The sequence below is a fragment of the Mchenga conophoros genome, linkage group LG23 (genome assembly GCF_057382185.1).
Source record: "Mchenga conophoros isolate Kocher_MC1m ecotype Shallow Benthic linkage group LG23, M_conophoros_male_GT1.1, whole genome shotgun sequence".
NCBI classification, from domain to species: domain Eukaryota; kingdom Metazoa; phylum Chordata; class Actinopteri; order Cichliformes; family Cichlidae; genus Mchenga; species Mchenga conophoros.
In genome coordinates this window covers 10,308,259-10,321,415 of record NC_140547.1, presented here as the reverse complement: position 1 = coordinate 10,321,415, position 13,157 = coordinate 10,308,259, and the positions used below count along the sequence as shown (strand labels likewise).

At 43.8% G+C, this 13,157-nt stretch overlaps 1 protein-coding gene across 4 annotated transcripts in view; it reads left to right on the top strand.

Moving 5' to 3' along the window:
* Nucleotides 1-10,711, top strand: part of plppr3b (phospholipid phosphatase related 3b) — a 25,759-nt gene extending 15,048 nt beyond the window's left edge. For all 4 annotated transcript variants that reach the window (XM_085264509.1, XM_085264511.1, XM_085264510.1 and 1 more), the window contains 7 exons: nucleotides 1-60; nucleotides 840-1,025; nucleotides 1,545-1,671; nucleotides 1,763-1,958; nucleotides 2,058-2,115; nucleotides 2,463-2,636; nucleotides 3,216-10,711. The exon at nucleotides 1-60 is cut by the window's left edge. In XM_085264509.1, the coding sequence (XP_085120635.1) occupies nucleotides 1-60; nucleotides 840-1,025; nucleotides 1,545-1,671; nucleotides 1,763-1,958; nucleotides 2,058-2,115; nucleotides 2,463-2,636; nucleotides 3,216-4,616 (2,202 nt within the window). In that variant the 3' untranslated portion in view covers nucleotides 4,617-10,711. The remainder of the gene's footprint in view (nucleotides 61-839; nucleotides 1,026-1,544; nucleotides 1,672-1,762; nucleotides 1,959-2,057; nucleotides 2,116-2,462; nucleotides 2,637-3,215) is intronic.
* Nucleotides 10,712-13,157: the final 2,446 nt, after the last annotated feature.

The window sequence follows — 13,157 nt, the reverse complement described above, 5'->3', positions numbered from 1 at the left end:
ATGAAGAAGAAACCTCCAAAGGACAGTCTGACTCTGCTGCCATGTTTCTACTTCGTAGAGGTGAGAGCAACAAACAAACAAATGGTCACATGACACAGAGGACCGTACCTACAGTCAGGTCCACCGCGCTATTTTTCAAATCAAACAGCATGTGAATTTCAGACTTTCCGCTTTAATTCAACTCATTTAATAAAAGTTCTGCATGAACTGTTTGGAAAGCGCTTTGAGGGCCCTGAAAAGCGCTATATAAATGCAATCCATTATTATTAAATTATTTTCATTTAGAGAATCAAAAAAAACCCTGAACAAATTAACATAATTTTCAATATAATTCGAGTATTTGATGAAAATCCTCAGTGGCCATCTGAAAAGCCCATGGACCACACGCTGATGCTTCAGATCCTCAGACAGTCTAAACATAGATGTAGCTTCTGGGTCTGAATCTTAAAATCTGAGTTCTCTTACACTTGTACTCTTTTTACTGACCACCAGGGGGCAACAGCTGACCTCAGGTCCTGTGGAGGTGTATGGGGAGACAGTGTCTGCCGGGACCTCTGGAAAAAAAAAAAAGAAAAAGAAAAAAAAAACCCCACTGACATCATGAGTTTATGGTCATGATTTCCAGACTGAGCCAAACTGAGCCAAACTTGAAACTTGCGATCACACACACTCACTAACAGAGGTCAGCTTATCTTACAGAGGCTATGAAAGGATTCTGCTTCCTGTTTACACTACCTGTAAACTCAGAGCTACCGGTACATTTTGGCAGCACTTCCTGCCGTGTCGACAAGGATCAGATGATCCCATTAACAGATGTTTATCTGTTTTTCTGCATGCAGCTGCCCATTGTGGCTTCTTCTATGGTGTCGCTGTACTTCCTGGAGCTGACCGATGTGGTGAAGCCGGCTCAAGTGGGTTTCCGGTGCCACGACAGAGATTTGAGTATGCCGTACGTGGATGGAGGAGATGAGCTGATCCCACTGTTGATGCTTCTAAGCCTCGCCTTCGCTGGACCTGCTGCTTCAGTACCATAATTTATTAGAATTTATTGATTATGTAGGAATATGTTTTTAGTGATGGCGCACTTGCCTAGTCGGATTGGAGGCTAAGAAGATGACTGGAGGTGATGCTTGGTATATGTGATTGATGGGTGGGTGGTTTAGTTTTTGAGTGGCTGAATGAAGGGTTGGTCGATGGATGAGTGATTGGTGGATGGTTGGTTGTTTGGTTGGATAGGTGATTGGTGGTTGGCCAATGACTGTTGAGTGGTTTAATAGGTGTTTGTAAGTTGGTAAGTGATTAGTTGCTGGTGGATGGGTGGGTGTATGGTTGGATGGTTGATGGGGTACCCCGACTCTCCATTCTGACCTCACGAACAATGAAAATACCTCAGATGTTTGGAAGTCTTTGGTGTCTTTGGTTTCCTCACCTGTACATCTCCACCTGTGCATAAACTAGTATTTCATGTTTGGTGGTTGTAGAAAGTGGGCGGGGACAGCCTGTCCTGCTTCAAGCTGCTGAGGTGGATTTGTTTTGTGCCCCAGATTATGCTGGTGGAAGGAGCAATCTACTGCCTGCAGTCCCGTCTGAAACTCCGCCGAGCTGAGGGAAGCATCAACGCTGGCGGCTGCAGTTTCAACTCCTTCCTGAGGAGGACGGTCCGTTTCGTAGGTATGACTGTGTCTGCAGAACCTGCTGAACATCCACCTGTCTGTACCCTGTGACCTGCCACCAGTCTTACATGTCAAAAGTGTTCCTGCAGGTGTGCACGTGTTCGGCCTGTGTGCGACCGCGCTGCTCACTGACATCATCCAGCTGTCCACGGGGTACCACGCACCATTCTTCCTCACTGTCTGCAAACCTAACTATACTCTGGCGGGTGTGTCATGTGACAAGAATGCCTACATCACCACAGACATCTGCTCTGGGCAGGATGAGCACGCCATCATGGCTGCGAGGTGCTTGCCGTACTTCCTGTTTGTGTCGCTGTTTGAAGTTTTCAGACTGATCATTGAGGCATGTTTTTTTTTTTTTTTTTTTTCTTCCTCTTCTTACAGAAAGACGTTTCCTTCCCAGCATGCAACTCTGTCAGCGTTTGCTGCTGTTTATGTTTCTGTAAGTGCGACAAAGAAAACCTTCCCACAGAAACAAGCTCGTGTGATTTTAGGTCCAGTGGTCAGAGTTCAGGTTCAGCCCAGAAATGCTGGGTCGGCCATGCTGCTTTTAACGCATGTAAATTAAAAGCTGATTTTAGACTCGGATTAAAGTTAAATTTTCCATCCCAGAATAAATTCATTTTACACAAAAATAAATAAGAATAAACAATGTTCACATTTTAAAAAATGTCTTTAGGAAATTGTGTCAGGTCTGCTTGTACTGCTCAGTTTTGTTTGTCTTGATAAAGATGTGTTGAATTTGCTGTATCATGGCATTCTCTGATGTTAGCTTCTGTTTCCTGTCAGATGTACTTTAATTCGACCATCTCAGACAGCACCAAGCTGCTCAAACCCGTGCTGGTGTTTGCATTTGCCATTGCTGCAGCGCTGACTGGCCTGACTCAGATCACACAGCATCGTAGCCACCCCATCGACGTCTATGTGGGCTTCCTCATTGGAGCCTTCATCGCCGCCTACCTGGTGAGATAAAGGACACATCTGGTGTGTGTTTCTGTCTGATGGAGCTCCAGAGTCTGCAGCTGTTGTCATGGACATGGCTTTGTGTTGGTGTTGTCATGGCGACTGCATCAGCTTAAACCGGAGGCTGATGGTAGATCAAAAACCAACAGCTCTGCAGCTCCAAGTGACTCAAATCTTGATTTAGCCAATAAGCTTCAGCCGAGGAGCTTCACAAAGAGATGATGGGCTGAATATCCAACTGAATATGAGGGAATATTAAACCTGCCAGCACAAAGAAACATCTGAACAGCACCTAAAATACAGACAGAAGGTCACTGAGGCAGCTTTAATCATTCAGCCTGAAAAACACAGCTAAGACTTTCAAATAATTCAAAGCCTGATTTAATAGAATATCATCCAAAGACACCGACTCAGTTGTTGAAACCGGGAGATTTAGTTGTTTTTGAAGAGGTTGGTAATAATGTAACAGATCTTGGTGCTGGTCTCTGAGGTTTGATCTGACGATTAGATCAGGTTTCAGAGTATTTTTGAGGTTTGTGACTCTCCAAAGACTCACAAGATTTTATTCTCCTCCGTCAGGCCCTTCACGCTGTCGCCAACTTCAAATCATCTGATGACATCACTCCACCCCCACCTCCTCCACCCCTAAAGGCGGACCCTCTCCGAGCACTGACTGAGCGGGGACACGAGTCGGTCTATAACAAAGGCCCTGCCTCTGCCTCAGAGAGTAACGATGAGATAGCAGCAGCTCCGGCTCCCATGGACCGGCTGGATGGCCTGGGGCCCCTGCAGAGGGAGAAGGGCTCAATGGGAAGTCTGAAGAGGGCCAGTGTGGATGTAGAGCTGCTGGCTCCCCGAAGCCCCATGGGAAAGGAGACCATGGTGACCTTCAGCAACACGCTACCAAGAGCTAGCATGAATGTAAATGGTGTACTGGGGGCCAACGATGCCTCTGAGGAGGCGGTGCAGCCGGTCCAGCCAGTGCAGCCAGTGCAGCGCCGTCTGAAGGCTGTTCAGGTGCCCATGGACCCTATGCGGTCACAGCAGCTGGTGTCGGAGTGGAAGCAGAAGTCGATGGAGATGCGAGGTATGGGTGTTCGGGACGAGGCAGAGCACGAAACCAGTGAAGACGGCTCTGAGGTAGGCTCTGTGGGGACTGACGATGGCGGTTCTCAAGCCCCGATCTACCAGCCTGCAGTGCATGCCGGGAGGGCAAACGCAAGTCGCAACCCCACTCCACCTCCAGGGGGGGCCAAAGCTGTGGCAACACCCAGACCCCCACAGATCCCAGAAGCAGGACCCCCACCGGTTTCTCCAAAAAGCGCCCTAACCCGAGCCAAGTGGCTCGCCATCCGGGAGAAGACAACCGGGGAGGCGTCCGGGCGTGGTGCTGCCAACCAGCCACGACTCATGCAAGTCATTGCCATCTCCAAGCAGCAGGGCCTCCTGCCGTCCTCGTCCTCTGGGGAGAAGTCCTCCGAAACCACATCCACCTGCTCTGCCATCTCCTCCGCTGCCGACTCGCCACACTACCGCCACCCCTTTGAGCAACCACGGGAGGGGCCAGGTATCATCACAGTGGATGCCCATGCACCCCACTATCCTGTTGTCCAAGTCCCGCTTCCTCCCCAGGCCCAGCCCCCATCAGGTAATGGTAACCCATGGGAGTGGGTGGGGGCATCCAATGGGGGAGACCCACGAGAAACCTACAACCTCTCTAACCTGAATCGAGGAGATTCGGCCAGCCGCAGCAGCAGCAGCTTCCACCCACGCCGCTCTGCCTCACCATGCGCCACTGTCGACCCTACCATATCCTCAAGCCCACCTCACCAGCAGGTAGAGATGTCATCAGATGCTCAGCGCAGGGAGATGGCCATGAGGCGCAAGACAGCACTGGTTCTGTTGGAGCGAGAGATCCGTAACCAGACTGAGCAGGAGAACTATTATAAGAGTCTGCAGGGACGGAGGTTCAAAGATTAGCCTGTTACCTTTCAAAATAAAAGCCTTACTCTGAAACTGGTCACTAACAGCATAAAACCTGGTTGGCAACAAGGAGCGTGATGCTATGCAAGCAACAAGCTGTGAGAAGAGGTTTCCACCCAGGAGATGATGAGCTCAAGGTTTAGGAGCTCAACACTTGGACAGTTTCTCTTCACAAAAAGACATCTTACCTCTCAGAGAGTCTAGGAGGACATCAATGCTATTGCAACTATTTATTTTTCCAAGTGAACCCACCACAGAGGACATTATTATTATTATTATTATTATTATTATTATTATTATTATTCTTGAGATAAGTTGCTATCCAAAGAAATCATCCCAAGAAGGATGGATTCAGTGGTTATAAACAGAGACAGAGGTGTTGTTCACATTTATCAGATGATCTCACTGTTTTTGGTCAGTGATGGTGCTGAGGTACCTCTGCTCTTCCACCCATTCAGTTTCCTGTTCAGTGACTTTAACTTTAGAAAGGATTCAGGCTGTGGCTAAAGGACAGTATTAATCCTGAAGGAATCCAATCACAAACTTCTTTAGACTGACACAGACTGACCCAATTGTTCTGTGATCCAGAAAGGAACACCTCCATCTGTGCCGAAGAGATGCTGTCCACTGTGTTGAGCCTCTAAGAAGAAAGGAACTCATTCAATAAACAGCTCAAAGTCAAAGCACAGAGACAAACTCAAACAGTAAATTTTTGAAACACCCGAACAAACCCTAACCCTGCAGCAAACAAGATCCCTGCAACAAACAAGAACCCTATGACAAACCTGCGACAAACAAAGAACCCTGTCACAAACAAGAACCCTCCAACAAACCCTAAACCTGCGACAAACAAGAACCCTTTGATAAACCTGAACCCGCTGACAAACTCTAACCCTCCATCAAACAAGAACCCTGCAACAAACCCTAAACCTGCGACAAACAAGAACCCTCCGACAAACAAAAATCTTCCAATAAACAAGAACTCTCCAACAAACCCTAACCTTCCAACAAACCGTAGCCCTGCGACAAACCATAACCCTGCGACAAATAAGACCCCAGCAGCAGAACCCAACCCCTCCAGTTATGGATTCTGTGATGGCGGCCATGTTGGCAGTCGAATTCAGATTGTATATTTCTTGCCTCTCTGGTGTGATGGTTTGGTTGCTATAGTGATTCTCAGCATGTTTGTTTGTTTGTGTGTGCTGCTGTCTGATTGGTGGAGGTTGTGAGCGTTTTGTTTTTGTGTGTGAATGATAGTACTTATTACTAATGGACCGACATGAGATTAAATCTCGTCACAGACGTTTAGGTTTAAAAAGAAACTAGGTGATTTTATTTCAGAGCTTTATAAGTGCGAAAGACGGCCGAAGGTTTACGTGCGTGAATATTAATCAAATGTTTCTTCAAAGAATCGGAATGGAAAATGGTGTTAAAGCCATGGCTTCACAGTAAAGTTATTTATTTCTGTCTACAGAAAGTTTATGTTTCAGTTAAACAAGATTACTTATTTGATTGATTATGCATGTCCTGATTGTCCACAGAGATCAACATCTCTATGAAACATCTGAAACACCAATTATAATTAACGTAGCGTTGCTAAAAAGTTTTTTAGCTCAACGATAGTGATTCAGAGCAAAATTATGGACAACTTGTGGTGTTTTGACCAGCTAAACTGACATATATAACCGTACACTTAATACCAGATCGAAGTTTCTATTTTCTTGGATAAACCTGCATATTCTGCCATCCAAACATTCATCTTCTTAGCTTCTTATCCAGCTTAGGGTCACCTTGTGATTCAGGTTGGTTTAACTCTGTGAGGTCTTCATCTGTTATGACCCCAACCCCCTAACCATTTCTTTTAAGCCTCGTCCACAGATGAAATGATTCAATCTGTAGCAGATGTTTAATCTCTAAAAAGACTTTTCAGTCTGTATGAGGTAGAAAGACTTTTGTTGTTCCCTGATTGCTGAGATTTAAGAGAACAATTTTTAAAATATTACATATTCTGACAGGACAGGATTAGGGTCATCGTGATCATTTTTTTTGCTGTTAAAATCCACTGTCTGCAGCAGACATGGACGAATCAAGAAATACCTTAAAGAGAACATGAAGCGTTCCACATATATAGGCTAATTCCCATCATGGAGACCTGCTCTCAAAAACTGACATAGATGTGACTCTGTCTGTAAAGCTGGATTTAAGAAATAAGCGATGAAATATAACGTTTTAAAAATATGTTTAGCACCATCTTCTGTCAGTATGGAACATGACAGCATGTGGTTGGTTGGTTTCAGGTAATAGACATTAGTTTAGGTTAGGACAGAACTGATAACGCAGAGGAAAATAAGGAAACTAAAAACTAATTGTTGTGTTACTATGAGTTTATGTTAAACTGATTGTTGAAACTTGTTTGGCTAGCTGTACTCAAATGGGAAAATCCATTAGCATTAATATTCGGGTTCGTAAAGCACTTTAGAAACGAGACCTGTGTGGAGGAGAGCCTGTTTGAGCCACCAGAGTGAGAAGCTGGAGTCTCACAATCCAGCTTTTCCTCATCAGGTTGGGTGTACCAAGCCATGCAGTCAGCTGGCTACATTGTAGATACTGAAGACATCAAATGTAGCAAAAACAAAATTGATAAATAACTTTAAATGTTTTATATTTTAGATTTTCCAAAGAAGCCACCCTTTACTTTGTTGATAATGCTGCAAACCCTTGGCCTTCTCTCAATGAGCTTCATGATGTGACACCTGAAATGGTTTTTACTTCACAGGTGTGCCTTGTCAGGGTTCATTTGTGTCTCACCCTTCTTAATGGGTTTGGGACCATCAGTTGTGTTGTGTAGAAGTCAGGTTGGTATACAGCTGACAGCCCTCTTTGACAACTGTTAGAATTCATATTATGGCAAGAACCAATCGGCTAAGAGAAACAGTCCATCATTACTTTAAGAACTGAAGGTCAGTCAGTCCGGAAAATTGCTAAAACTTTGAGTGTCCCCAAGAGCAGTCGCAAAAAACACCAAGCACTATGATGAAACTGGCTCACATGAGGACCGCCCCAGGAAAGGAAGACAAAGGAGTCTGCTGCTGAGGATAAATTCACCCGAGTCACCAGGCTCAGAAATCACAAGTTAACAGCACCTCAGATTAGAGCCCTGATAAATCCCGCACAGACACCACAGTCACCTGACCTAAACCCAATGGAGATGGTTTGGGATGAGATGGACTGCAGAGTAAAGGCAAAAGAACCAACAAGTGCTCAGCATCTCTGGGAACTCTTTCAAGACTGTTGGAAAACCATTTCAGGTGACTACCTCATGAAGATCATCAAGAGAATGGCAAGAGTGTGCAAAGCAAAGGGGGACTATTACGAAGGATCTAAAATATAAAACATTTTTTGAGTTATTTCACGCTTTTTTGTTTACTACATAATTCCATGTGTTTATTCATAGTTTTGATGCCTCGGTGGTGTAAATTATGCTTTATATGTGTAACGTTTCATGTCCTCTTTAAAGTTGCATTCTGCTTTTATGACCACCACCATCTGTTGACACTGTAGATTCTCACAGTGTCAACAGTAATAAAAATAAAGAAAACACATTAAATAAGGTGTGTCCAAACGTTTAACTGGTAGTGTATTTGGGCTTTGCTTTTCCTCACTTCTAATATGAAGTAATCCAGTCAGTGAGATGATGTGAGGAAGAAACAAAGGGTCACCAAAAAGTGTGGCATCTCTTCCTCAGAGGCTCCACTTTCTTGGGTTTTTTTTCACATCCACCTGTTTTCGATGCAGACGTGCTGATGGTATTCCCAGTTGTGCTTCAGTAAAAAAAAAATAGTTACATTTGTGCTTTGTTGTGCATGTATTGGGCTGTTATGTTGTAAACTGTCTGGATGTTTTTGGGAACAGAAATTATTTTGTTGCATAAATTAACGCTGATCGCATCAGCTGATTCTGCTGCTTGGTACACTTGGTCAGAGGAAGAAAAATCAGTTCGTGTAGGTCAAGTAAACACCTGTCACCTGGCTCAAACAGGCTCTCCTCCACACAAACCCGAATATTATGGCTAATGGCTGGATTTTCCAATTTGAGTGCAGCTAGCCAAACAGCAAACAGCCGCTTACTGCTAAAGAGACAGACAGTGAAAGTGGACAGTATATCCTCAGTTTAACATAAACTCATTGTTGCAGCCAGGGGCAACACAAATGGCAACCACATGACATCACTGACAGAAGATGGCTCTAAACAACTTTTAACTTTAAGCATTTATTTCTTAAATCCTGCTTCACAGACAAAGTTACATCTGTCAGTTTTTGTATGTAAATTGTGCTTTATATGTGTAACGTTTCATGTCCTCTTTAAAGTTGCATTCTGCTTTTATGACCACCAGAGGGCAATACATTTGGTTTTTTAAAAAAAACCAACCTTTTGGTTTTATTCAGGATTCTTGTGTGATATCATGTGCACATTGCTCAAGACTTGCCTGATATATTGGATGTCATACAACCACGTCACCACAGAGGGGTGTGGTTGTTTTTTCTCTCACATTTTAAAGTTTATCTCATCATTTAGCTGGTTCATCACCACAGGTGTAGTGCTGTTTAATGACCGCTGTGCACCTGATGCACACGTTTCTGCTTCTATCGCTGTTTCAGCACGGAGGCTAACTAACATGAAGTCTTCATCACTTCTTCCATGCTGCTCGCAGCTCTATCCTCCCTGATGTGTCTTCTCTCACTCAGACATTTTTCTTAGTAAAGTTAAAGTCAGGGTTATAAATACATCTGCAGCTTAGACGGAGGCAGGATTGATCCAGAGGAGAGCAGAACTGCTGACCTAAACTGTGAACATGATTCACAGTGAGATCCGACCCGAGTTACATAGTAACCATGTTACGTCCATAAATGTTAGCTTTATGGCCTGTGATGCTGCGTATTTATTAAACTCAAGATTCCATGGCTGTATGACTGCACTTGTGCTGAAACACTGCAGTTATGCATTGCTCTGCATGACAATTAGTTTGTAATTAAAACGTGTCTGCGTGACTTTTCTCAGCAGTGTGCACACAGAGAGAGCTTTTTTCTCTCCCAGGGCCATACACACCGCACACATGTCTGTGAAAATGCAGCTCTGACTGTGTTGATCAGATTAATGTCTGAATCCTAACATATGTAACATCAACTTTAATAACTGCCAGCAGAAACAACTGAGCCCATATTTATGCTCATGTCACAGTAACAGCACCTTCGTGAGCTCGGGGATGTCCCTGGTCTGTTCATGTAAAGCTGTTTCCACCTGAGTCTCAGTCCACTCGATGGAGCTCGCACTGTTCCTATCAACAGAGTTCTCTCTGATGTCACAAACATTGATCCTCCTTCAACCTCCTCTCACTGATCTGAGCTCACGGTAAAACCTGACCTTACACTTGATTATTCCGTGACGACATCAGTCCACTCGATGGACACATGCTTGTGACATCATGCTTGTGACTGCTGCTTTTTCTTGATTTTTTTTTTTTGTTTTTGTTTTTGTGCAGACCAATTGAGCTACGATCACTCAGATCCACTTAAAGCCATGACTAAATTTCACCTAATTAAGCTAACAGTGAATATTTTATTTTGCATTTGGAAAAAAGTGATGGAGTGATCTTCTGGCAGCACTATACCTGTGTTTATCACTTCCAGAGTTTCAGGCAGGCCCAGACAGTGGCTTGCACGCTAATGTCTTGTGACTGAAAAGCCGTGTATAGGAAACACCCCTCTGCTTTGGGGGTGTAATCAAAGAGCTGTGTGCTGCTTGATGACATCACGCATGCTGATTCGTTCCATCATGTAAATGTTGGTTTGAGGACAATAGGAGCTCAGAAGAATAACATCCTGAAACAATCGGTCTGTAAATACGAGGCGGTCCGTCCTGCTGTTCCCGTGTCCGTGTGTTGTTGCATGTGATGTTTCTAAATCGGCGCGCTCTCATCTGAATGTAAAACCATGAAGCATCATATGAGTGTATAAAGTGCTGCTATAAAAAGAGCTGAAGAAGCTGTTTCAGGTGCATGCTCTGTGGTTCCAATTAAAGCTTGTTCTTCATCACTGTGTCTTCCTCTTTTCTTCCAATGATGCCATCGTGGCTCTCAGTAATAATTGTTAATCCGGGTTGTTTCCTGGTATGCAGAGGATGAAGCCGTTTGTGTGTTGCACTAACTTTTCCACAGATGATGTGATGAAGACATCCCTCAGAGTCTTTGTCAACTTGTTAATTTCCTATTTCATCCTCTCTCAGTCTCTCCATCATTTGAGCTTCCTGGAGGTTTTGGTCTCATGGGGCGTTTCCTTAAACTGACCAATTAGTGCTGAGAGACCAGCAAGGCCAGAGCACTGCCATCTGTCGCTGATGACTTGATACTGCATCTCCCTCACCCATCCACACACCATCTGGTTATAGGCCTCCAAACTTTTATAAGATTTAAAGTCTTCCCCTGTGTATAGGCTCGGCAAGAAAACCAGGTAGTTGATGATATCAGGATACGCAATAGACAGAAGACTTTTCGGGTCGTCATTGATCCAAGACAAAGGAGCCAACTCGTATGGATCTGCACCACCACCAATAAACCTTAAACAAATATTGTGAATGACTAACCTCGTATTGTGGATGGATTATCTCAGTTGTTCTCCTGGCTGACGTTTGGTCCTTTTACAGCATCCTGCCATGTGATTACATTTGTTCCTGACCACCGAGAACACTCACGTCAACTTTTATCGAGTGGAAAAAAAGTTAGCTTGTTTATATTATGCTAACATAGCTGTGTTGCTAATGGTCACGTAGCACATCATTATATACCAGCTAGCCCAACTTCAGTAACCCTACAAACGTCACTGCTTTTTAGTTTTCTGTCTTCATTTATGCTGGAAGTGATAACAGAGCTGTACGTTTTAATTTGTTTCTAAAACCCCGCAGTCAGGACATGCTATATTGTATTTAGATAGAAGCTAGCGAGCTAACTCCCTGCTAACTTCTAACTCCGTTAAATGTCATAAATTCCGTTTTCATGGATGCCTGGATGTTAAACTCAATTGTTACACCTGGTAGAGCAGAACGCTGATCATTTTAATAAAGATGAAAGACTTTAGACAGTTTTTCAACTCTCAGTAATGCCATAGTGATCGTTTGATATATGGACCTGCAGCGGAGTTTAGGTCCAGACACGGCTAGTGTGTTTTAGCTCTTCTGAGGCAGATTGCTGATGGGGAGTCACGGGTGTTCAACCTCAACCTCCACAACTTCCACAGCTGCCACATACAACCTTTGTATGTGGCAGCTGTTTCCTGTCACCACAGTGCAGTGTCATGGCCGGCCTGGAAAACCTGGAATTTTCTTAAAATCCAAAAGCTGTTGGTTTTTAGAAAATTGCATGCAGTTACATTTGTGTCGGTGAATACCGGCATTGCCCCACATCATCATACGAGACATTAAGATCCAGAGGTGTGGACTCGAGTCACATGACTTGGACTCGAGTCAGACTCGAGTCATTAATTTTATGACTTTAGACTTGACTTGAAAAAATGTTCTAAGACTTGTGACTTGACTTGGACTTTTACACCAATGACTTGGGACTTGAATTGGACTTGAACCGGTTTACTTGAAAAGACTTGATATTTTACCCCAAATATAAAATTTAACATGCATATTATATAGAGATTGAAAATGTGACGTCATTCACGGGTAGAACCGCAAAGGATTCTGGGAACTCGTGGCAAGCGGTACTAGCGCACGCAGGCTTTCAATTAAAATCAGTTATACAGCGATAAAAAGAAACACAAAAATGTCAAGAAGCCGTTGTATTATTAACTGCAATAGCCGGTCGCATGACAGCCACGGGAAGCCGACGAGTAAAGAGATCGGTTGTTATCGGATTACGTCGTTGAAGAGAAATTGTTCGAGCCATGTTTCCGAAGTAACAAAGATGCGACGGATGGCCTGGATTGCAGCCATTCAAAGATCAAATATAACGTCCCAGAACACTCCAGCTCACAGGTTAGTCTGCTCCAAGCATTTACACGAAGGTCAGTGTTTTTTAGTAGTTAATACGTCATTTTCATAACATAATTAGTGATATAGGTTACAAGCAAGTCTGGCGCTGAACAGAAATTGTCGCGCTATGCTCCTTTGTTTATTGTGCATAAATAGTGAATTGTCCTGACACAATATTGCGTTTCGCTTCTGTTATTATGGTACATTGACAAAAACATATGCTTTTATTCACAGGATAAAACAGGTTTTTTGTATCACTAATTGCCCAGTACGATTACAGCATACAATATTATTGTCACTGCTACATTTCTGTGATGCTACCAGAAATTATTTCCACTACTAATTAATTACCGTTGAGCTCAAAGGTCCTATTAATAAACGGTTAAGGAATGTATATTTATGACGACGATTTGTGAGACTGGTAAACTTATGATACGTACGATGGTCTTTCGTTCTACACGGTGCATTTCAAGGTCCTGCACCCATCTGTCGGTAAACTGTACCTGG